The 26,638-nt window shown below is 40.6% G+C and overlaps 1 protein-coding gene across 6 annotated transcripts in view; it reads right to left on the bottom strand.

Annotated features, from left to right (window-relative positions):
• NVL (nuclear VCP like) overlaps nucleotides 1-26,638 on the bottom strand; it is a 133,802-nt gene that overhangs the window by 11,959 nt on the left and 95,205 nt on the right. For all 6 annotated transcript variants that reach the window (XM_064276843.1, XM_003410940.4, XM_064276844.1 and 3 more), the window contains 3 exons: nucleotides 15,832-15,908; nucleotides 12,740-12,828; nucleotides 9,605-9,675 (listed from right to left, as the gene is read on the bottom strand). In XM_064276843.1, coding sequence (XP_064132913.1) covers nucleotides 9,605-9,675; nucleotides 12,740-12,828; nucleotides 15,832-15,908 — 237 coding nt within the window. The remainder of the gene's footprint in view (nucleotides 1-9,604; nucleotides 9,676-12,739; nucleotides 12,829-15,831; nucleotides 15,909-26,638) is intronic.

The raw sequence follows: 26,638 nt of genomic DNA, 5'->3' as shown, positions 1-26,638 counted from the left end.
AGTAAACACGTCTTAAGCGTGCTTTCTTCATAACTAGATTAAAGCAGTCCCTCCTTTATAGTTAAAAAACCTTTATTATAAAAACAATATTATAAAAATATCAGAAAATACAGAGAAGCAGAAAATAAAAAAGAATCCTTAATTCCCAGAGGTAACTTTTGTTACTGTCTTGGTCTTGCAGACCTTTTGTATTACTTAAAAATATTTATTTCTTTTTGAATAAGCAATACATTCATTCACATGGCTCAAAATTCAAATAGGATAAAAGGTCAAGTTTCTCTCACACCTCTGTCCTCTAGCCACCCAACTCCCCTCCCCACAAGCAACTATTATTATTAGTTTCATGAGTGCCTTTAAGGGCGGTGTGATGGTTAAGGTTATGTGTCAACTTGTCTAGGCCGTGATTCTCAGTGGTTTGGCAGATATTATGTAATCATCCTCCATTTTGTGATCTGATGTGAGCAGCCAATCAGTTGGAAGGGGGATTTCTTTGGGGGTGTGGCCTACAACCAACGTATATGGATGTTCTAGCAAAGGTCACTCTTTCTCAATCCTGTACTCGCCTTCAGCCAGCCACCTGACCTGCAGATTTTAGATTCGTCAGCTACGGCAAGCCCATGAGCCAGCAGCCTGCCACCTGATCTGCAGATTTTGGGTTCGTCAGCCCCTGCAACCACATAAGTCAGGAGAAGCCCCCGGCCAGTGGCCTGACCCACGGACTTGGGACTTGCCAGCCTCCACGTTGTATGAGCCATGTCCCTGAAATAAATCTCTCTCTCTTATTTATATATATACTTTAATGGTTTTGCTCCTCTAGAAAACCCAGCCTAAAATAGGCAGTTAATATGCCACCCAAGGAAAGTAGTCATTTTATCTTGGTGTTATGCCTTATTTTTCAAAGATCAAATGGTAATCATTAGCTTGGTCATCTGCTTTATTATTTATTCAAAATTCATACTCCGCCTGTTTCCAAAAGAGAAGTCCCTCATTCACTAGGCTGCTTTCCAGAAATCAATTATTTAAAGTTAAAGACTTATGACTGCTAAACTTATTTAAAATAATATACTAGAATAAATAGCAACACTAGAACAGACATGTAACCTTGCAACAGATGTAACCTAAGAGGATAAAAAAAGTCTACCACATCTGGAATTGAAAGTTCAGGTGTATTTTTTAAAAAATCAGTCATATCGCCTTTGTCACGTGGTTGATACCTTCTAAGTAAAAGCAACTTACAAATCATTTTCTAACATGAACAGAATTAGCGATCAGGTTAATATGTTCTCTATGTGTACATGTATAGTAGTGTTTATCATACAACTCTTTTACTTGCTCAAGAAGATTAGGAACCATGCCTTCTTTGATTTTTTTTTTTAATATTGTGAGTCTAGCACAGTGCCTGGCATATATACAGTACGTACATGATAAATGTCTGTGGATGGACAGAAGGAAGGGATCTTAGGCAATCCATTAATACACAGCTAGAATCAGAGGAGACTCTGACTTGGGAAGTTTTTCTTTCATAAATGTTAATGTGAAAAAAAAAATCAGGCCTATGGATGGACCATATAACCACGAGTATGAAGAAGAGGACTGAAATGCTTATGGCCAGTGGGTGTGATGATTAAAGAACACCCATGCCATCGAGTCGATTCCAACTCATAGAGACGCTATAGGACAGAGTAGAACTGCCCCGCAGGGTTTCCACAGAGCAGCTGGTGGATTTGAACTGCTGACCTTTTGATTAGCAGCCATAGCTCTTAACCACTGCACCACTAGGGCTCCATGGCTAGTGGGTGTGATGGCACTAACGAGTTAGTAAAACAGAACAGCTTCTATGGTGTGGCTTTAATAAAAAAAGAATTTTAATTTATGTTTGAGTAAGGTTTTCTTCATGGCAGTAGAACAGTGCCACAGTAGGCAGAGCTAAAAAGATGATGATTATTTGAGACTAAATATCTAGGAAAATTAATCCCGATATTTACCAATAGCTACTTTAGCCTGTGATGTAACCTGTGGAGTAGTGGTTAAGTTCTATGGCTGCTAACCAAAGGTCTGGCAGTTCGAATCCACCAGGTGCTCCTTGGAAACTCTGTGCGGCAGTTCTACTCTGCCCTATAGGGTCACTATGAGTCAGAATCAACTTGACAGCATTGGTTTACTTTAGCTTTAGGTCTCTGGTGAGCAGTTAATATTGAAAAACCAGACTAGCAAAATAAGTCACACTTCACTGGCCTGTGAAGTGACACATTTTAGGCAAGAGAACTTGGCTCCACTGAGGGGAGCAAAAGGATGACACAGCTGAGACAAACATCTCTGAATTCTGGGAGCCACATGGCAAAAAGAGTCTGATCTTAATTTACTGGGGTTATCTGTCGAAACAAACTGTCAAGTCTATTATAAACTCTTTCTTTGGATCACAACAGGACACTGACTCTTGCTAGAAGTTGAGACAGGGCAGGGGTCTGCAGAGAGCCCAACAGCTTCGGAACAACCGATTGGGAGTGGCAGTGAATGAGCACACGTAGGAGCTAAGGGAATGTCTGTTCTTTGTCCTCACTTCCTATCCTGGACCAGAGTTACCAAGGGTTTATTGGATCAAGTGACAAATCTCTGCATTTGATCTCTAAACCAGATCAGATCGTACATTAGCAGATTGCTGGACACCGGAATTCACTCTACATGCTGCTACTGTCCAACCCAAAATTAAGAATCAAGTGGCATCAGGGAGGAAATGTGTCCAAGGAAAGAGAAAGAACCAGTTAGTACGACAGGTTTACCTGAGCTAAGAACACAATGGACACGTCAGAACTACGAGGATCAGCTCTGCAGGCTCTGGGACAGGACTTCCACACTTCTTTTTTTCCCCTTCTCATTCTTGTTTCCCCTCTTTTCAGACATTTCACGATCATTTATTTAATGATAACATACTTCAAGGTGACTGCTATTCCTACAAGTATGTTAAAAAGACTGACAAGCAACAACTGTTCCTATTTAGTGATTCCCTTTTAATGTGGAAGACTCAAAACCTCAACTCTGCCACTAACAAGTCAATTAACTTGGGTACCAGTGTCTACGTCCAGTTCTTTCATTCTAGGGTTTGAATCTGAAGTCATGAACTACACCACATAAATCTATGTCCCTTAGAGGAACCCTGGTGGCGCAGTAGTTAAGTGATCAACTGCTAATCAAAAGATTGGTAGTTCAAACCCACCAACAACTCTGCAGAAGAAAAGACCAGGCGATCTGCTTCTGTAAAGATTACAGCCTAGGAAACCCTATGGGGCAGTTCTACTCTGTACTATAGGGTAGCCAGGAGTTTGAATGAACTCAATGGCATACAACATTGTCCCTTAGATGCAGCCTTGCCAGAGTACCTGTGCTCTGGATTTCCCCGTTACATGAACCAATGAATTGTCTTTTTTTTCCCCACTTGCACTAGTTTCAGTTGGATTTCTATCATTTACAAACAAAAGAGTCTTCAAACCTTAAACCAAAATTATCCCCCGAAGTCATCTTTATACCAAACAATTGTTCAGTTTGTGAACAACGTGTGCTTTGAGCATTGTGCTCTTCTAAGGAACTGTCTATATGGGATGAAACTGACAACAGCAACAGGAAAGGTTAGATGAGAAACTTAGGAGGCAGTGAGTTTATGTTAACAGTGGAGGAATAATTAGGAAAAGAATAGCAAGAATCTAAGAATGTAATAGAAGAACTGAAAGAATTGAGGAATGTAATCAATGTCACTGAATTGTACATGTAGGAATTGCTGAATTCATAAATGTTTTGCTGGGTATGTTTTCACCAAAAACAAACAAATATATTTACCACACACGCACACACAAAGGTGCAAACAGGTTGAGATTTAAGTATCACAACAAATTCTAAGTCTTTTGGTTTGATTTTTGAAACAGACTCTATTTGATCATGCCAATTTCTCAAATCTCAATCTAACTCTCCTCAATCAGAAGGAAGATGTTTTACAGCACAGCCATGAACTGTGGAAGATTAGAAACCAAACCAGAACTAGAAAGAAATGAACTGTGCTCCAAATAAACATAATATGCACTGGTTTCAAATTTACATTTTTTTTTTACCAACAGGTGAATGGATAAGCAAAAGAGTAAGCAAAGGTGAGGTCTTCTTTTGATAAAATGAAGATTTAATTTTTAATACTGGGTTAACTGCAAGGATGAAAACATGACCAAATTTAGGAATTAGGTCAAGCAGTTTTCAAACTCTGAGTGACACATTTGTACTCATCTGTTATGAAATGACGTGGAGGCTTTTCAAACAAGAATAGGGAAGTGATCTTTTTAGAGGTAAAAAAAAAAAAAAAAAGAGTGACAAGTGAGGGGTAGCCAAGGTCAATATTTAAAAATCAGTTAAACTATATGCTAGTGACAATTAGAAAATAAAACTTGAAGAAATACCATTTACTAACATCAAAAATCACAACTTACTTAGAAATAAATTTAAAGATGTGTAAGACTAAAAAAAAAAAAATTTTTTTTTTTTTTAAGACTTGTACACTGGAAATATTACTGAGAAAAATCAAATGTATCTACTAAATTAAATGTATTTAAATAAATGAATACATGTAAACAAAAAAAATAAATGAACCTAAGTAAATGGAGAGATATATACCATGTTCATGGATCGGAAGACTCGATATTTTTAAGATGTCTGCTCTCCTAACTGACCTACAGATTCAAGGCAATCCTATTCAAAATCCTAGTAGGCTTTTTTATACAAACACATAAGCTGATTATAAATTTTGTATGTTAAATGCAAAGAGCTTAAAACAGACAATATAATTTAGGAGAGGAAAAAAAAAAGGAACAAAGTTGGAAGACTTACACTACCTGATTTCAAGACTTACTATAAATGTACAATAATCAAGACACTGGCAAAAAGAGATCAATGGAACAGAATGAAGACTGAAGAAACCAATTCACACACATATAAGCAACTGATATTCAAAAAGAGGCCATGGTAATTCAATGAGGAGAGGGAAGGCTTTTCAACAAATGAAGCTGGAGCAACTAGACAGATGCTTAGAAAAAAGTAACCACAACCCCTACACCTTGCATCAGATATTGAAATTAACTTGAAATGTTTCACAGACCTAAATGCAAAGGCTAAAACTATAAAACTTCTAGAAAAAAAACAAAGGGTAAAATTTCTGCAAACTTACGGTTCATAAGATTTAAGACACAAAAACACACGGACTATAAAAAAAGGGTAAACGTCATCAAAATTAAAAATTCTTATTCTTCAAAAGATGCCTTTAGAAAATAAAAAGGAGAGTGAAGGAAACCAAAGACTGAAGGAAGAAATCAGTCTACAGGTCCAATAGCCCATGGCAATCACAGCCTCTTCTAGCCTGAGACCAGAAAAACTAGATGGTACCCGGCTACCATTACCGACTGCTCTGACCTGGAGCACAATAGAAGGTCCCAGTTAGCATGGGATAAAAATGTAAAACAAAACTCAAATTCATAAAAAAAGACCAGTTTTAATGGACTGACAGAGAGACAGAGGAACCCGTGAGACAAGTGACCTAAGACACTCTTTTAACGTGGAACTGAAGCCACTCCAGGAGGTCACCTTTCACTGCCAACTAAGAGATTGGCTTATAAACAATTACACTCATAAAGAATGTGCTCCTCAACAGAGAACCCCTGAGGGAGCAGGAGATCAGTGGGATGCAGACCCCAGATTCTCATAAAAAGACCATACTTAATGGTCTGACTGAGACTAGAGGAATCCTGGCGGTCATGGTCCCCAAACCTTCTGTTGGCACAGGACAGGAACCATTCCCGAAGACAACTCATCAGACATGAAACGGATTGGACAGTGGGTAGGAGAGAGATGCTGATGAAGAGTGAGCTAATTATATCAGGTGGACACTTGAGACTGTGTTGGCATCTCCTGTCTGGAGGGGGGACGGGAGGATAGAGAGAGTGGGAAGCTGGCAAAGTTGCCACAAAAGGAGAGACTGGAAGGGCTGACTCATTAGGGGGAGAGCAAGTGGGAGTACGGAGTAAGGTGTATATAAACTTATATGTGACAGTCTGACTTGATTTGTAAACGTTCACTTGAAGCTCAATAAAAGTTAATTAAAAAAAAAAAAAGAATGTGCTCCTTTAAACAATCAACTATATGAGACCAAACGGTCAAAATTTACACAAAAGCAAAGATGAGAAGGCAAGGATATACAGGAAAACTGGGATAGAAACGGTTAAGAGTACCGACACACAATGGGGATTGTAACCGATGTCACAGAACGATTTGTGTATGAATTGTTGAATGGAAATCTAATTTCCTGTGTAAACTTTCCCCTAAAACACAATATTCAAAAAAAGAAAAAGGTAGACCACAGATTAGAAGAAAATATCCTCAGCATGTATATCTGATAAAAGACTTGTATTCAGGATATATTAAGAGTTTGTACAAGTCAACATAAACCAAAAAACCAAACCCAGTGCTGTCGAGTCGATTCTGACTCATAGCGACCCTATAGGGTAGAGTAGAACTGCCCCATAGAGTTTCCAAGGAGCACCTGGTGGATTCGAACTGCCTACCCTTTGGTAGCACTTAACTACTATGCCACCAGGGTTTCCAAGTCAACAATAAGACAAACAATTCAATTTTTTTTAAAAAGGGAAAAAGAAGTGGACACAAGAGTTATCCAAATGACCGACAAGCATATGGAAATACGCTCAAAATTTTAGTCATCAGAGAAATACAAATTTAAACCACAGTGGGATACTATCTGACATCCACTAGAATGGCTAAAATTAAAGACTGACGATACTCAAGAATTGGTGAGGAAGTGGAGCAACTGGAACCCTCATGAAATGCAAAATGATACAACCACTTTGGAAAACACCTTGGCAGTTTCCTATACAGTTAAAAATACACTTACCATGTAACTCAGCAACTCCTCTTCTAGTTATTTACCCAAATGAAATAAACACACATGTTCACACAAATGTAGACACATATATATACAAATGTTCGGAGAAGCTTTATTCATAAAAGCCAAAAACTAAAAACAACACAAGTGTCCACCAACAGGTGAACGGATAAGCAAACTGTGGTATACTCAAACAATGGAATACTACTCAAGAAGAGGAAGGATCAAAAGACTGAGAAATAAAACAACATGGGTGAATCTCAAAAACATTATGCCGGGCAAAAGAAGCCAGATATGAAAGGATATATATTATTTCATCTGTATAAAGCTCTACAACAGGCAAAATTAAAGTCTGGTGACAGAAATCAGATCAGTGGTTGCCTAAGTGGGGTCTGGCAAGGGATTGACTATAACGGAACACAACGGAGCTTCCTGGAGTGATAAAAATGTTTCTATACCTTGATTGGGATGATGGTTTAGAACTTTTACATTTGTTAAAGCTCAGAGAAGTGTACACTCATGATGTGTGCACTGCTGTATGTAAGTTCAGTTTAGAATTATAAATGCAAGGTCAGTGGATGTGACTGCAAACGCGGAGCTATGGCAATATATTCTGGTACTTGAAAAGCTTCAAAACGCAGGCTGGAACACAACAGAGAACCCCTGAGGGAGCAGGAGAGTAGTGGGATACAGATCCCAAATTCTCATAAAAAGACCAGACTTCATGGTCAGACTGAGACTAGAGGGACCCCAGAGGCCACGGTCCCGAGACCTTCTGCTAGCCCAAAACAGGAACCATTCCCAAAGCCAACTCTTCAGACAGGGATTGGACTGGAATATGGGATAGAAAATGATACTGGTGAGGAGTGAGCTTCTTGGATCAAATAGACACATGAGACTATGTTGGCATCTCCTGTCTGGAAGGGAGATGAGAGGGTAGAGGGGGCCAGAAGCTGCCCAAATGGACACGAAGAGAGATAGTGGAGAGAAGGACTGTGCTGTCTCATTAGGGGTGAGCAATTAGGACTGTATTGCAAGGTGTATGTAAATTTTTATATGAGAGACTGACCTGATTTGTAAACTTTCACTTAAAGCACAATAAAAATTAATTAAAAAAAAAAACTCCGGCTGTCGGTAAGAAATAGTATCAATTAAAAAAAAATTTTTTTAATTACTAAATCTTTGGGAAGACACTTTAAAACTAGTCTATTGCTGATCAGAATAAAAAGGGCCGATGATATTAACTACAAAACTGTACTTTGATTTTAACTAATAAGACTTTATTACAAAATGTTCAGTAAAATAAAGCATTTTTTCTGGCATACGAAAATGCCTGAGAGGTCAAGGCAGGCTGTTTTTCCTTTAATGCTAAAAGACTTTTTTACTTTACTCTTGCTGAAAAAGAAGTCAGTCATATGCCTAAAAAATACCACTGCCAGCCCAAACCTCTCAGCTCGTTATTTTAGTTAGAGTGGTGAGTTGGTCAGTGAAGAACATTTAGGCCAGGACCTATGGCACTGCAACATGGCAACCCATTACATGCAACTGTTTTGGACTCTGACTTACAGTTTTCAGTCAATAAGCATAATAAGAAGAAATGCAGTTCTGGATAAAATAAATGGCCAGTTATTTAAAGCACGTCAACAAACAGGTTCTTATCACTAAGGCATATTAAACTTCCAGGAGTCTGGAAACAAAAAACCAGTTGCCACGGAGTCCATTTCGACTCATGGTGACCCCAGGTGTGTCAGAGTAGAACTGTGCTCCATAGGGTTTTCGGTGGCTGATTTTTCAGAAGTAGCTTGCCAGGCCTTTCTTCCAAAGCGTCTCTGAGTGGACTCAAATCTCCAACCTTTCAGTTAGCAGCTGAGCATGTTAACAGTTTACACCACGCAGGGACTCAGGTGTGTATCTTTAAAGGTCACAAATATTACAAGGTGAAGACACACGAGGAACTCCCCTGACACAATAAGATATCCAAATGTAAAAAGCATACCCAACAGCATCCAATTCAAGACTTTTTTGCGTTAGGTATTTACCTGCCAACCCTCTTTGTAAGTGTCACAATAAAGTGACTTCATTTAATAAAAAAAAAAAATAGCAACCATTTTTACTTATTACAAACATGATACCTCAACCCAGTCAGAAATAAATATGTAAAACTTGGCATTTTATGTAAGGAAAAACCACAGTGATTTTTTAAATCTTTTTCCTACCCAAGACTGAAGGTACTTTCACTTCCCTGAAATGCATAGGTAAGTCTCTAGGGCTTAGTTTGGGTACAGTTCAGCTCTGAGAAGATAAGAAACCATTTGTTAGAAAGGGTGTGGTAGGTCAACTAATACTTGAATGAAACTGATTAAACATTCTGAGACTGTGGAAGCCCGTACAAGACGCCATTCATTCTCTCTGAAGTAGGCAGTGGACAATCCGGTAAGGAGAGCTGTGCTTCAGTCTCCAAGAAACACGCAAACTTAAAATCTTTCAAGAACATTCTGATGAACACAAGTGTTTTGCTTGTTTGGGGTCAAAGTGTAACATGCAATTTCTTTCCACTTCAGGAAAAACAGATAGTACATAAAATTAATCTGTAAAAGGGAGTTTCACAATTCATGAGTTCATAACTACTGTTCTCAACTCTAGTCTTTTTCTCTCTATACATTTAAGAGCATCTCTTACCTTTTTTGACACAGAGGGTTTTACTTTCTTGAAGGCTTCTTCAAAGTGTTTAAGACTAATCTTGAGTTCCCCTGTGGAGCAAATACATAAACAGACAAATCGTGGTAGAGTAGGCTGACTGTGATTTAGTTCCTCTTGAGAGACATCCAAGTCTAAAGGGAACACTGATGAGATTAGCGATGGGATAGGCTGTATTCGTTTCAGAACAGTATCCAAGCCAGATATATTCTGTGCATCAGATTTGAATCCAGTATCACCCAAAGATACACTCTCTACCACTCACAGACAGGTGCCCTTTTGTAGGCCCTCTCTGCTTTGTTCACCTTAACTTAATGGTGATGCTTATGAAGAAGAACCAGAATTGTTCTCTTTTTAAGACAATTTGAGAAAATTTAAGTGGGAATGAAAAGGTAGAATTCTATAATAATTAGATGTTATGGAGTTATCCTAACACTGGATTAAAAGAAGGTTGCAATTCTTTACAAAGGTTATGCCATTACATAAGTAAATCAAATAGTTAAATGTTAAATGAGGCTTGGTTTAGAATGTTAGTATGACAACTTACATGACAATTTATATTTAAAACAGTAAACTTCCTACACAGATAATAGGTAGTACATTTACCTAACAATAAAATAAAATGCAAGTTGAGTGACATTCCTGATTTCAGTTTTAGTAAGATAAGCTATCAACACAAAGCCCCTATACAACAGAGGTATTGGGAAGTGAAAGCTGCGGCAAAGCAGGAAGTCATAATTTGTTTTATATATATGGGGCCTGGTGGTAGTGGTTAAGAGCTATGGCTGCTAGCCAAAAGGTCGGCAGTTCATAGAAACCAGCCGCTCCTTGGAAGCCACAGGAGGCAGTTCTACTCTGTCTTACAGGGTTGCTATGAGTCAGAATCAACTTGATGGCAATGGGTTTTATATATATATACATATATGTATGTATATATATGTATGTATATATATGTATGTATATATATGTATATATATATGTATACAGATACATACATAGATATATAGACATAAACCCCATTCTTAGACCCCCCCCCACACACACAAATAAACCCCACTGCCAGTGAGTTGACTTCAACTCATAGCAACTTTACAGGACAGCGTACTACTGCCCCATAGGATTTCCAAAGCTGTAATCTTTACAGGCAAATCTGCTGCAAAACACCTCTTTAAAGTGTTAAAAAGGAAAGATGTCACTTCAAGGACAAAGGCACCCCTGACCTAAGCCATGGTGTTTTCAATGGCCTCATATGCATGTGAAAGCTCTGAATTACAGGGTTGGTGAAGAATACTGAATATACCATGGCCTGCCAGGAAAACAAATCTGTCTTGGAAGAAGTACAGCCAGAATGCTCCTTAGAAGCAAGGATGGTAAGACTTTGTCTCACATACTTTGGACCTATTATCAGGAGGGGACCAGTCCCTGGAGAAGGACATCATGCTTGGTAAAGTACAAGGAAAGCAAAAAAGAGGAAGACCCTCAATGACATGGACTGACACAGGGGCTGCAACGATGGGCTCAAGCATAACAAAAATTGTGAGGATGGCACATGACTGGGCAGTGTTTCGTTCTGTTGTACAGAGGGTCGCTATGAGTTGGAACCAACTCCACGGCACCTAGCAACAGCATATGAAGCAGACTGCCACATCTTTCTCCCATGAAGCCGCCAGTGGGTTCGAACTGCTGACGGACATTTGGTTAGCAGTCGAGCACTTAACCACTATGCCTGCCCACCCACTGCCATCGAGTGGATTCCGACTCATAGCAACCTATAAGACAGAGTAGAACTGCCTCATAGAGTTTCCAAGGAGTGCCTGGCGGATTCGAACTGCCCATCTCTTGGTTAGCAGCTGTAGCACTTAACCACTACACCACCAGGGTTTCCACACTACGCCAACAGAGCTCTTTATGTATTTCTGTACTAACATCCAAACAGGATTACTAGCAGCAGACAATACACGTTCAGGGCCTGTTGATTTTTAGCGACAAAACAGACTCCAAGATGGTCATCTTTGAGATTCAGCTCCCAGGCAGCACTCCACCACATGATGTTTTTTTACAAGATATCCTAAATTTTGTTGACTCACATCCCACCCATTCCCAAAAAAGAATGTAAAGTGGCTTAAAATAAAAGTTCAGATAATTGAACTTTAAAATTAACAACAAAAAACCAGGAACTTCATAATGAAAATACGTGTGTTGACAAATCCGAGCTAAGAATAGCTGCTGTAACTGGAAACAAAATTTAGTTCTAAGATTCTTGGTAGTGAAGAAAAAAGGGAAAAGAAAAAATGGAAAAATCAATACAAATTTTAAAAGCTATCTTTTGGCAGCTTATTGAACAAAAGGAGACCAACGTAAACTTGAACTTTAAAGTACAGAAGTAGACAGGTGAGTCTTTTTGAAGAAAAGTATTCCACTTGGCTACAAAGCAAGAGAGACAGCCATAAAGTGCAAATGATCAAACAGCTGTCATAGAAACCGAGCAAAGAAAAAGCTGTTTCTGTGGTTGGCATGGTGGGAGGTAGGTCACAGATGAATCTTTCTTGTTTAAAACCTACACACCCAAACACTAAAAGCAAAGACACTGTCAAATGTGAAGGATGGTGCAAAGCTGTTGAGATGGCTCCAGACCATCACACAATAAAACACATGGATTTTATATTTTGAAAGGCAAGTCTCCATATATTGAAAGTTATTTCAATTTTCACTTCTTGTGTGTGTGTGTGTGTGTGTGTGTGTTTTCTAAGCTCTCCGATTTAAACTGCATTTTAACAGGCAAGGAGATATCGCCTTAGCAAAAGAACGAGAAGGTTTTCCTGAAATGGCAGACCAAACTAACGATGAGGACCGTGCTTAAATCTAATCACTGGATGTGAAGACAAGATATAAAACTCTATTAGAGACGCACTGAAGAGCTTTGCTGTTTTTATAGCTGTCAGCCACAAAGGTCGCAGAGAATTCCAGAACAGTTTTTAAAGGTCTCATCAGAAAAAATCGGCTTTACTATCACAGATAATAGATGTTAGAAAATGAAGCCGTGGTTATTTGCCAGGTCAGCGGGGGTTTTAAGCATCCAGAGCGATCGTGAGAGTAGAGAGCCTGGGAGAATCATACCTTTTTCATTTCCACTCTTCTGTCTCGCCATTTCCTGTCTCAGGGCACAGAGAGAAGCTTCCCGCACCAACGCAGAGAGATCTGCGCCCCTACAAAAAGAGAGGTGTTCTTGTTTACTTACTCGTAGACATTGCAAAAGAAGAGGACGAAGTCTGATAGCAATTTTCTATTAAAACACATGTTAAAAAATTAGGAAAGAAACTGACCAATAAAGGTGGATAAACTGATTACGAACAGTGGGAAAGAGTCTTTAGCTTACAATATTTAACCTAATCTTTAGGAGAGAAACGATGGAGGAAACAAGGCCACGAACCATAAATAGTCCTATTTCATTAGCCACAGATACAGTAAAAACTGCTAAAGCCAGAACCTATGTAAGGTGGAGAGCTGTCAGAGAAGGAAAACTCAAATATCTTCCACTAAAATACATGACAGAACAGTGCCCCCCGTCAAAGGTGGAAAACTCGGGAGAGCCAGAGAGACAAGGCAGTGCCGTCAGGATCCGGCTCTTCCGGGTTTCCCTGTGATCACGTCAGTGTCAAAAAGTCTAAAACATCCAATCAGTAGAAACTTCTAAAAATTATCTTTTAAATGTTAAAAGAGTTTTAAAGTTTTTTTATAATATTTCCATTTACCAGAGCTATGTGAAGGTGCTGGCTGGCATATTTGCATATTACCTAAAAAAACAAAACAAACTTGCTGCCGTCGAGTCTACTCTGACTCACAGAAAGCAACCCTACAGGACAGAGCAGACCTGCCCCACAGGGTCTCCGAGGAGCGGCTGGAGGATTCAGACTCTTGGTAGCAGCTGAACTCTTGTCGTGTATTACCTGCTCATGGGAATAGACCACGGACTGCCAAAAGAACGGACAAATCTGTCTGAGAAGAAGTACAGCCAGAGTGCTCCTTAGAGGCAAGGACGGTGAGACTGCGTCTTCCATACTCTGGACCTGTTGTCAGGAGGAAGCAGTCCCTGGAGAAGGACAGCATGCTTGCCAGAGTACAGGGTCAGCAGAAAAGAGGAAGACCCTCAGTGAGGTGGACTGACACAGTGGCTGCAACAGTGAGCTCAAGCATGACAACGACTGTAAGGATGGCTCAGGACCAAGCAGTGTTTCGTTCTGTTGTGCATAGGGTCGCTATGAGTCGGAACCGACTCGATGGCACCTAACAACAACAAAATAAGCTCACATAAAAAGTCATTTATGGCCCCAAGTTGAAAAGGGGAAAGTATAAAGGCTAGAAAGTCTTTGATGAACCTGATTCAGGCTCACGCTGAGTGGACACATTATAAGTTATTAAAAACATAACAAGAACTCGCAGGTCTTCGTTTATGTAGTTATTCCTATAATAATATTCTGAGTCAGCAGAGATCTGAGTTCACCTAAAGACACTCGTGCTGACTGGGGTTTCACTGCATTACAGCTTTAAGAGAATTCTTTTTAAAGACTCTTTGAGAAAAAGGTTGAATTTGGGGATAAAACCTCATTTCTAGATACTATTATGTAAGGTTGGTAATCTACATAACATATAAAATTAAAGACCCACAAAGCTTAAATTATTAACTGAATCCAATGTTTCTTTTGGTTAAGTGCTAGAATTATAAAATTATTTAATGATAACATGCATGCTGAGGTATTCACTTCTTAATGTTAAACTTAACACTGGTGCAGAGACAACCTAAACTAATGTCAACGGGTAGCTGAAGACTATGCTAGTTAGTACGTTATCTCTCAGACTGTCATGACCAAAAACCCACTGTCATCGAGTGACTCCGACCGATAGCGATTCTCTAGGAGAGAGTAGGACTGCCCCACAGGGTTTCCAAAGAGTAGCCGGTGGGTTCGGATTGCCGAATTTTGGTTAGCAGCTGAGCTTTTAACCACTGTGCCACCAAGGGTCCAAACTGTGATGACAGCGGCATTAAAATCAAATGCAACCATTTAATTTGAACCCTAGCCCCTTTATAGGCTGACGCCCTACTTGGTATAATCCGGAAGATTCTGTCATCGAAACTGCCTCTGCTACTCACTGAAAGAAAATCTTTTCTTCTGACTTTAGCACCCAAAGGTGTAAACGACTTGCCTTTGTCTTTTTTCTTTTCCTACAGTAGCAAGACAATTTAATTAAGAAGGTTGGACACCCACCCAGGGGAAGATGTGAATTCTCCTCAAAGGGAGGCAGGGGCTTTCATGCAGCCCCTCACTGCATGGTCTGGGACTCTAATTGTTTCCCCTTCTTGAGAATCACTGTCCTTATGAAGCGAGCCGTGATTACGGATGAGGGTACACGGATGAGGGTGTATCTGGAAATAACCCAGTGTGCCTGTATTACTGCCAGTGGGTATCTTCTCTGGATATAAACTTACATTGCTGAATAACAGACTTCTGAAGAAAACACCCACTCACTTGGCTTTGGGAAGTCCCACACTATTTGGACTTGCCCTGGGGGAACCGTGTGCACAATCAATAGGGCTTATACAACAAGCTCGAGGGGGAGATGTCTCCGTTAAACTTCAGTTTCATTTCTTCCCTTGTGTCCCAAATCGGGAAAGTTAACAAAATTTACTTAAAACCATATGAAGAAAAAAACCTAAACAACAGTAAGGACGAACATATGAAAGCTGAAGGCAGAAATGCCTGACTTTCTGCTTTTCCTATCGGCTGTGTGGACGTTACCAGGTGTGCTGTGGAAAATGCACTGCGAGCCTTGGCAAATGCGGCATAAGCAGGTTATTCTGTTAGGTGCTGAAACACCCGGGCAACACGGCAGCTAGTAGTGACACGTCTGCTCAAACATTCGGCTAGAACAGACAGAATGTGTGAAGGCCTCAATGGTGGTTAGGGCAGCTGAGTACCAAGAACCATATGAAAGAATTCCCTATTCCCAGGAACTCCTTCGGAGGCTCAAAATGGCTACTCCCTTCTCCAGGAAAGAAGCTGCATGGAACAGGCAGACACTGTATTACGTGCTTTGTAGGAGACTTCATTTAACCCTCCCGAGAACCTTGTGAAGTGGACAGCATTTCTCCTCATTTTACAGATGAAGCAACGGCCTCAGAGAGTTCACTGACTGGAGGTTTACATACTTACGTATAGCAATCACAGCGAAGGTCACCAGCAACTGCTTCCAAGTTTACATCTGCATCCAGTGGGGGTTTGGTACCGTTCTAAACAGACAAAAATGAAGATTTTTCACTGGCGCTTTAAAGACCACACAACCAAAACCAAACCCACTTCCATTGAGTCGATCCCAACTCACAGTGACCCCATAGGGTTTCCAAGGCTGTAACTCTCTACAGAAGCAGACAGCCACACCTCTCTCCTGAGGAGCTACTGGTGGTTTCGAACTACCCACCTTTCAGTTAGCAATCAATCACTCTAACCACACAGCGTCCCCAAACAAAACCAAACCCGTTGCCGTTGAGTTGATTCCAACTCACAGTGACCCTATCGGACAGAGCAGATCTGCTCCAGAGGGTTTCTAAGGAACAGCTGGTAGATTCGAACTGCCATCCTTTGGGTAGCAGCCAAGCTCTTAACCACTGTACCACCAGGGCTCTTTACTCCACATAGGAGGTTCTCAATATATAGCAATGGCTACTTGACTAAATGAATATAACTGACTCCTAGACCAGTATTAGAAGATTTTCACAAATTTAAAAAAAAAAAAAAAAATTTTTTTTTTTTTTTTACAAATTTTAAGAAATGAGGTTAAGAAGTAGATCCCCAAATTAGGAAAGCTAAAGGCAAACAATTTATGCTCACGAAGTCTGACGAATTTGTGTACTGCTGCAGCAAAAACAAAACACCAAACTTTAAAAAGGTACCCAGAATCCTCCCAAAGGTGAAGACACACACACTTCCTTTTTCTGATGAATAAACACGGCATGTACCCAAGCAGCACTTAGTTCTGATGCACATATGCTGGGTCCAGCGACAGGCGGCTGGCTAAGAAAGGAGAAATAACGCTGAGCCTGGCTGGAGAGAGCAAACGGCAACCTGCTCACCAATAAAAGCCAAAAGTGCTTTGTGGTCAGCATGTTCTTTCTTAATTCTTTATCGAAAACTCAACTCTGACTTTGGTGCCAACTCTCCTTCAGTTCACATCCAGAGATGCTAGAAAGGACAAGTATCAGAACAGTCTTAGGATTCCAGCAATACCTAATACAGCACCTTGCGCACGTACGGTACATATTTAATAACATCTTTAGTGACTTAAGGAACTCTCGTGGCATACTGGTTAAGACCTTGGCTGCTAGCCAAAAAGTCCGCAGTTTGCATCCACCAGCGGCTCCTTGGAAACCACATGGGGCAGTTCTACTCTGTCCTATAGGATTGCTATGAGTCAGAATCAACTCGATGGCAATGGGTTTGGCTTTTGGTTAGTGACTTAAACTGCAGAGGCAAACAGGATACATTCTTTAGTGACTTAAATGTATGGCATAGTTAAATAGTAGGTTCCTGAGTATTTGCGTTATCATTCTGACCCATAACTTACATATACATAGTGTATACTCTTACCTTTGTAGCAAATATTACATTATTAAGTATTTAAAAAAAAGTGAATAAACACCTGACATTAAGCTTCAAGCTAAGTGTGGGAATGTAAGCACAGTAGTGTGCTCCAAGCAAGGGTTCAAAGTCAGGAGACCCGGCAGTGAGGACAGGAGACGTGACCCCATGCAATCACCGGCCTTTCTCCCCACGCTCAGACATTATCCTCATTTCCTCCCAGCAGGGTACGTTCAAGAATTTCATAAATTGTACATCTGCCAGTTGCTATTATTTGATAAAATGTAAATGTTCATCTAACACAGGTTCCAGACATGGGAAATAAACATTCTGCGTGACCTCAGGCAAAACGATTTTTGTGCTTATTTTTTTTCCTCAGTTCTAAAACTAGACGGTTAGGCTGCAAGAACACATAACAGGGATTTACTACACGGAGCGTGGAAATGTGTGGACTTTCTAAGCTGTTGCTGAAGTGGGAAAGTCTGAGAACACTGCCCTATTGAGTCTCTCAACCCAACAGGGAGGTGCTAAGCCACCTCATTAAACATGAGTCCTTGTCAGGTTCTTTAGTATCAGTCTTACCTTGACCTTGACTGTCACAGGGCATTTGGATCTTCCCTATTTACATGTCACGTGCTGCCAGGAAATTCTACCTGAAACTCTCTACTCTTCTGTTTTCATCAAAAGATCAATTGTAAGAAATAAATTCAGAGAGAACTTCCTGAAGGACAATTCCTTTTTTTTTTCTTTTTGTGGTTTCTTCTTTTTGGATTGCGGTCAATACATATGCAACAAAATATTTGCCATTTCAACACTCTTCACATGTACAGTTAGTGACATTATGTTTATTGTCCTGTTCAACCATTACCATTTCCAAATTTTTCTGTCATCTTTAACAGGAGCTCTGTGTTCCCTAGACAATGAGTGAAGGACAATTCTTTTATCCTTATCAACATCTAAATTCGACTCTAGGGTCAAGGTGGCCTTTCACAAAGCACTGCGTCCTCAATAAGGCATTTCTCTGACCTTTCACAAAATGGTCTTTTATGACTTGGCTTTGGGTTATGTCTTTAACTGTTAAGAGGGTAATCAGCCTCGGTCCTGAAGCGTTATTACTGTGTTTATTAGAAGGACATTGTTAAAGACATTGTCCATTACAACTTATTGTTCTCTTTATGAAAACCCAGAGAAGAAATTACTGGGAGGAACTGTATCAGGTTTCTATACATAGGGCAGGCTTTGTTAAAATGAACACAATAAATGAGGTGGGGGTACAAAGTATTTAAGAAAAACAATTTTAACCTGATATTAATAGAAATTTAATAAAATTAAGAAAAAATAATAAGCCCCTCGAAGTAATAAATTAACCTCTGTATGTGTGGGAGGTCGATACAGGATACTTCCGGAAGATTCAACAGCAATATCAGTTTCCACTTAGCAGAAATAAGGGCTGAGGACTCTCTGGGTCACTAAAATCTAATTTCTAAGCTGATATGTGGCAATGTTTCTTAGAAAGAAATAAAATGAACGGTGAATTCTATTTACCCTCCAGTGAGGCAATTAGAAAAAATTCAAACGGCATATTTAAAAGCTTGTGAAACAAAACATATAAGCATTTTGGAAAATCATTTATTAAAATGGTACTAGAATGTGGAATATTTAGAAGCTTTTGTATTAACCACTTTTTTCTTACTATTTATTTTCTCTTAATAAAGGTTCTGATGGAAATCTCAAAAATTTGGTGACTACAGAAAGCTGTGCCACAGGAATTAGTGAAAAAAGGGAAATGGTCTCTGAAAAAGTCCTGGCCCATTTACACTATTATTTCTTGTAACTCTAATTATTACATGTTACAGAATAACCAGGTTCAAAAACTAACTGAGATGCACTGCTTTTCTTTTATTTCAATAATTATAACCATTTTTAATCACACAAATCTATTGTTTGCCACGTAACAGAGTTTAAAATCAACCATGGTTCTTCCTTCAAATAGCTGACTGTAAAAAGTTAAAAGGGAAAAAAATTCACATAACCTTACTACCATAACATGGTAATTACCATTTTGCAATTTCCTTTGAACATATGCATAAGAACACACAACTCTGTATCCTGATTTTTCAAGATATGGTTTAGTCATCAGTAAAATGGGGATAATATTCACTTGAATATTTGAATGTTCAATTTCAAAGGGCTGTTTTAAGGCTCCCGCACAGTCATACAAGTAAAGTAAAAACAGTGCCTGGACCTGAACAGACATTTCACCGAAGAGGATATTCAAATGGCCATCAAACCCATGAAAAGATGCTCAAACCCATTAGCCATCAGAGAGATGCAAATCAAAACCACAATGAGATATCATTTCACTCCCACTAGGACAGTTAAAAAAAAAAAAAAAAAGCTGGTGAGGATGTGGGGAAATTGGAACCCTTATCCATTGCTGGTAGAAGTCAAAACGGTACAGCCATTGTGGAAAATAGCGTGGCAGTTCCTCAAAAAACTAAAAATAGGACTCCCATATGATCCAGCAAATAGGTATATACCCAAAAGGCTTGAAAGCAGAGACTCAAAAAAAGACTTGTACAACAATGTTCACTACAGCACTATTCACCATAGCCAAGAGATGGAGACAAGTGCCCATCAACAGATAAACGGATAAACAAAATGTGGTACACACATACAGTGGAATACGACTCAGTCAGTAGGAGAAACAAAGTCTTGATACATGCTACAATAAGTATGGAGCTTGAAGACATTATCCTGAGTGAAATAAGACAACCACAAAAGGACAAATATTGAACGACCTCACTTACATAAAAAGATAAGAAAAGGCAAATTTATAGAGACCAAAGTTTACTAACGGTTACTGGGGTGGGAGGGAGGGGGAAAAGAGGGTTAACGGTGATGGAAAAATTGCGTTAATTAAGGGTAGGGTGGCACAGCCAATTATTATAACTGCTGTCAAAAAGTTGTACACTTGTAAAAAGTTGAATTGGCAAAAGTTGTCTCATAGATATATTTACAAAAAAAAAAAAAGCTGCTGAGGCTGCGTATGTACAACCAAACGCCTCTCGGGATTTGGTTCCTTGGTTTGGAGGTTTAGGGCCATGGCTTCATGCGACATCTCAGTTAATTGGCCTAATAATGTGTTTAGTACTTCTGTTCTACTACTTTGTTGTGTAGTGCCTGGGGTCTTAAAAGATTGCAAGTGGCCATCCAAGGCACACCAATTGGTCTCGATTCACCTGGAGCCACAGAGGAAGAAGGAGAGTCAGGAATAGGGGGAGGACATGGAATGTGTGACCAACTGCCTCCATGAACAACTGCCTCCTTTGCCATGAGACCAGAACTACGTGGTGACCAGATACCGTTACTGAACGTTCTGAGCAGATTCCACAGAAGAATCTTGACCTAAAGGGGGAAAATGTAGAACGGAATTTCAAATTCTCATGGACTCTAGACTTTCTGGAGCTATGGAGGGTGGATGAAACCCTGAAACCACTACCCAGAGATAATTTTAAACCTTAAACCAAAAATACCCCTGAAGTCATCTTAAAACTAAATAAATAGCTTAACTAGTAAAAAAAAAAAAAAAAAAAGGTCTGCCTTGAGCATTATGCTCTTTTAAGAACTATCTAAACCACAAACCAAACTCATTGCTGTAGAGTTCATTTTGACTCAAGAACTACCTATGTGAAGAAACTGACAAGAGCAACTCTAAAGATAGGAACCCTAGCGAGCAGTGAGTTTATGTTAATAGGGAAAGTACAACTCCGAAAGGAAGGGTGGGAACGTTTGCCCAACTTGAAGAATGTAATCAGTGTCACTTAATTGTACATGTACAAACTGGTGAATTGGTGTATATTTTGCTGTGTATATTCTCAGCAACAACAACAAAATACACAAAATTGAGAAAAAGAAAATTAGTGCCTGGACACAGTAAGTGCTTAATAAACGTTAGCTATTGGCACAGTGGCTGCAACAACGGGCTCAAGCACAGCGAGGACTGTGAAGATGCTGCAGGACCGGGCAGCATTTTGTTCTATTGTGTGTGGCTATGAGTCGGAACCAACTCAACAGCACCTAACAACACATTATTATTATTACTTTTTTAATTAATTAATTTATTGTGCTTTAAGTGAAAGTTTACAAATCAAGTCAGTCTCTCATACAAAAAGTTATACACACCTTGCTGTGTACTCCTAGCTGCTCTCCTCCTGATAAGACAGCACATTCCTCCTGTCACCCTGTGTTCCCGTGTCCATTCAGCCAGCTCCTGTCCCCCTCTACCTTCTCATCTCCCCTCCATACAGGAGCTGCCCACATAGTCTCCAGTGTCTACTTCAGCCAAGAAGCTCACTCCTCACCAGAATCATTATCTATCTTTTTTTAGTCCAGTCCAATCCCTGTCTGGGGAGCTGGCTTTGGGAACAGTTCCAATCTTGGTTTAACAAAGGGTCTGGGGACCATGCCTTCCAGTGTCCCTCTAGTCTCGGTCAGACCTTTAAGCCTAGTCTTTTTACGAGGATTTGAGATCTGCATCCCACTGTTCTCCTGCTCCATCAGGGGTTCTCTGTTGTGTCCCCTGTCAGGGCAGTGATCAGTGGTAGCCAGGTACCATCTAGTTCTCAGGCTGATGGAATCTCTGGTTTATGTGGCCCTTTCTGTCTCCTGGGCTCATAGTTACCTTGTGTCTTTGGTGTTCTTCATTCTCCTTTGCTCCAGCTGGGTTGAAACCAATTGATGTATCTTAGATGGCTGCTTGCTAGCGTTTAAGACCCCAGACACCTCTCACCAAAGTGGGATGCAGAACATTGTCTTAATACATTTTGTTATGCCAATTGACCTAGATGTCCCCTGAAACCACGGTCCCCAGACCCCCGTCCCTGCTACTCTGGCCTTCCAAACATTTTGTTGTATTCAGGAAACTTCTTTGCTTTTGGTTTAGTCCAGTTGACAACACAACGTTTTTATATCAAATATTCTTAGCTCATAAAAATTTAATGGAAAAGACTGGATAATGCTTCTAGGTGAGGTGTTAATCTTATGTTTTAGTCTTATGGGACATGTCTTCAAAAATATTTGATTCTGACAATATTAGGTCTTTTAGTGGGATTTTTACCACCACTTAAAAGACTATAGATTAGCTCAAAGTATTTCGTGACATCAAATATCCTTTATGGCTTTTTGAGATAAGGGTAAGTTTTAATGACATTTATAGGCAAGAAACGGAAGTTAAGAAAAAGAACCCACTTTTCTGAGGGGAATTTTAGTGACAGGTTTCTTGTTACCACACCAGAAATGTTACCAGAAAGAGATATTATATAAAAAAGTAGTATGTCACTGACTCATTCCACTTTTAAGAAGCCGAGACTCCAAAACGAGCCCTGGGTGGTGCAAACGATTAACACACTTGGGTGCTAACCGAGAGGTTAGCGATTCTAGTCTACTCAGGGGTGCCCCTTGAAAGTCTGGCCTGGAGATCTACTTCCAAAAATATCAGCCATTGACAACTTCGTGGATGGGAATCAGCTTTATGCTGGGGATCAAGTATATTTCCGCTTTCTTTCTTCCTTTCTCTCTCTTTCCCTCCCTCCCCCTGTCCCCCCAATCTAACCACCTGGAGCTGGGTGCAAGCTCACAAGCTGAAGGAGCTCCCTGCTTGGGACCGTTAATTCGCTGGAACAGCTCACAGAACTTACAGAACTCACTAAGCTTACAACTTCCAATTTTATTATAGCAAAAGGATATAAATCAGAAACGTGATAAAGTAGAGATGCTTGGAAGAGGACGGTTCCCAATGCAGAGCCGCCTTGTCTCAGAGAGGGCACACCTCACCCTCCCCTCTGCCAACCGGGAAGCTCACTGAGCGTTAGGGTTCCAGGCTTTATTGGCCAGTCTCGCACAGTTGGCAAACTCATGCCTCCTGAGGCTAGTCGCTATAGGCCTCCCAGGTGAGTCTGGCCAGCCCCCACTCACCAGCACAAATTCTCAAGTGTGGCCTGAAGTCTCACACCAAGGCACCCAATTACTCCAAGAGCTAGTTCACGTAAACAAAGGACAACTGCCACCTTATTTTGAGAAAAGCTAGGTCCTTTACCCTACACCTATGGAGCATAGTTCTACTCTGACACACACGGGTTACCAGGAGTCAGAATCGACTCGACTGGTGAAAGACCCGAAAGATACTAAGATACTTGGACAGGCAAATCTTGTCAGAGACTTCTAGGTCCAAGACTGAAGAATTTCTATCACAATCTCCCCATAATATTCCAGGTACGAATAGAAAAAACAGGAAACTACGTGGCTATGAGTTGGAACCGACTAGACAGCACCTAACAACAAGAACAACACATACAAAACAATCTGGAAAACTAGTCAAAAGCCAGCAAACTCTGGAACAGAAGGGGAAGACATTAAAAACGCCAATTTCACTTTCTGTTGACTCACAAAGAATATATACGGCCGGGGGTATGACTTACAGACTCTCCCCCTGGAGGGAAGAGATCAGATAAGGAGGGGAAACCGGCGGAGCAAGCAGCTCTCCTCAGGGCGCAGGCAGGCAGTGCGGGCAGATGAGGGCAGGATGCAAGGCTGAATGCACGTCCCGCGCCTCCTCAGCTGGGCTAAAAGGAGACTCCAAGTCTGAGACGATGACGTGCCATCATTTAGGCAAAAACACATTCCAAAGTCAGAGACTAAATCACCCAAAGCCCTGCTTTGCCTTTGGCACAGACAGATGCCGAGAGCTGACGGTACAACACCTCAACCACAATCCTACAAAGGTTGCTTCTGGGGACAAACAGATTTTTCTAGCAAAATGTCCATTTTCTTTGTTCTGTATTCACACCTTGGGGCATGGAGGCTGCAGGACCTTTCTATTTCCAGGCTCTTCCCCCTTTACCTCACCCTCAAGGTAGAAAATCAGGAACTACAGAAAACTATAAAGCAACTGAGAAAGAGGAACGCAGCCCCCAATGTCCAGGCGCAGGCCTGACACTACCAGCTTGGCCTCGGTGTCGCTGACCATGATGTCTTCCTGTTAGACATAAACAATTTCACAGAACACCCACATCAGACAAGGCCAGCCTGCGACCACAACGGATCACGACAAAAACGAGGCCACTCCGTAATTATGTCTGAACACAAAACGGGAACATTATCTGGGCCACAAAAATGACCAGACATCCCCTGTCCTGGCTAATGTAAGCGACTGCTGCTGCTTTACCCATGATAGCTTTAGCCTCAGTCTACTATTCTCTCCTCTAGACAAGGTTTAAGATACCCAATCACAGAATTATCCCTGCTTCCTTAAACCCTTCCCAAAATCTAACACAAACTCAAATTGTGTACCTAAGTCCTTTTTAACACCCTCTTACTGAGGCACCCCACAGTTCTCCCTCACTGCAGAGTAATAAGCCCAACTTGGTCAACTACAGGCGTGCTCCTGGTCAACTACAGGCGTGCTCCTGGTCTTTGGCTGGAGGACTGACAAACTAGAAAACAAAATGACCTGTACTCCTGTTCCCCAGAGGCAGGCACTGTGTGTCATACTTTCTTCTTGACTCTTTTCTTCACTATTTCTTTGTGTGGTTGAAACCTCTAGGCTATTCAGTAGCCTTCTTTTATCTCCCCTTCTCAGGAATAAATTAATATGTGGTTGTTGCATAAACGTTTACATTATCTTCTTATCTAGAAGGCACACTCTTTATCGGAAGGAGTTATGTCTTATATTCTTGGTCTCCCCACAGTATACACAAAATCAGGTATACACTTCATTCACAATAAATATCTGTTGACTGACTATAAGATCATTTGCTTTAGGTTAATATTCTATTATTTTCTTAATCATTTTATCTTTGAAGTGGGGTATTTTGAACACTGCCCCCCTTGGTTTGAGAGCTAATATTTTGCCCAAGCTGAGAATTCATCCTTTTTCTTTACCCCCAACTCTATAGTTAACCCACCGTCCTGTTAATCAAAGCCATCCAGCAGCTCCCCTATCTACGTCCTCTTTGCTAGTCCCCTGATACTGCCTTCATCTTACAGCTTTTAGTTTCACCTTCCTCCAGGCTATCTTCATCATCGCTATCAGTGGGATCTCTTTAAACCACAAAGCTGATCCGGTCTTCCTCCAGGCTCAGAATTTTTCAATGGCTCCCTGTTACCTGCGGGATAAAATCTACCTTCCCGTGCATGGTATAGGAGGCCCTGTCGGACCTGACGTCTGCTGATCCAAAAGCCTGGACACGCCCCCACCAAGAGTTGACATTTCAGCAGCACTGAACACGCATGCTTTCTTGAGCCAGCGCCCTACACGCTGGCTACAGTATCCACCCCTTGCTCCTCTGCCAAGCAAACTCTGCCTCTACGAAGACTTTCCTGGCTTCTCCAGGCAGACTTAAGGAAAGGCAGACCCACAAAGCCAACTGTACCTTATACATAGGTACCAGGGCTTCTGTGTAGAGCTGTGTAAGGTACACATCACATAATTCAGAGACTAAGAAGTCAACGACTTCCCTAGAGTTGTGTATACCTTTACTTCCCTAATTACAATAATGTAGCTAATTGCTGCATGACCCTTTTCTTCTTGATTATATCACTTTTTTCATCTCTAACTTTTTAGTGCCTAACACAAGGTTATTAATGCCAGCCTCTCAATGAATAAATATCAAGATAATTAATGTGAAACAAATATCCCCATATTTCTCTCGGGCCTCCAACACCAGGGTGGTCCTACAGGCAGTCTCTCCCCTCCTTCCTTTGGGACAGCATTATGAACACTGCCATACGCAGTTCTAACAATGATATCCCAGTCAGGTAGGACCACAGAACCTTCCTTTGCCAACAGTGAAAGAAAATACTAAAAAAAAAAAAAAAAAAAGGGTTAAATAATTAGCCAGTTGTAAACTTGAAAAGTTGATGCCAGGAAAGAGAAAATTCTTGAGTGGCTAGTAATTAGGCCTCTACCCCTATGAAGGAACACTGAAGAAAGAAGATGAGTTGACAGTATCTTGTGAATGTCCACTAATATTCCAATCTGGAGAGAAGTGGCCTGACGAGAAGACATCCCTGGGTAAAGTTAAAGAAAAACTCTCAGATATACCATCAAGGAATTTCAGCAGAATCAGGGAGAAATGCCTGGCTTGCCATCTTCCAGGGAGCTGTGCAGCTTTGGGGGTACAAGCCCATGGGAATGAGATACACTCTAGATGTATAACACATTTCAGAGAACTTCTCTCAGAAGAGAAGAAGTTCAGGCCTCTTCGCAAGGGTTAACAACAACAGCTTAGCTTCCCTGGCCACCCAACATGTAGAAAAGTAGACCAAAAGCAAAACTAGACCAAAAGCAAAAACTAGACCTCAAATTGTAATTGCAAGAGTAGAA

This window comes from Loxodonta africana, chromosome 25 (assembly GCF_030014295.1).
Source record: "Loxodonta africana isolate mLoxAfr1 chromosome 25, mLoxAfr1.hap2, whole genome shotgun sequence".
NCBI classification, from domain to species: domain Eukaryota; kingdom Metazoa; phylum Chordata; class Mammalia; order Proboscidea; family Elephantidae; genus Loxodonta; species Loxodonta africana.
Note: the sequence above shows the minus strand (reverse complement) of the source record. Positions and strands in the feature narration are given on the sequence as shown.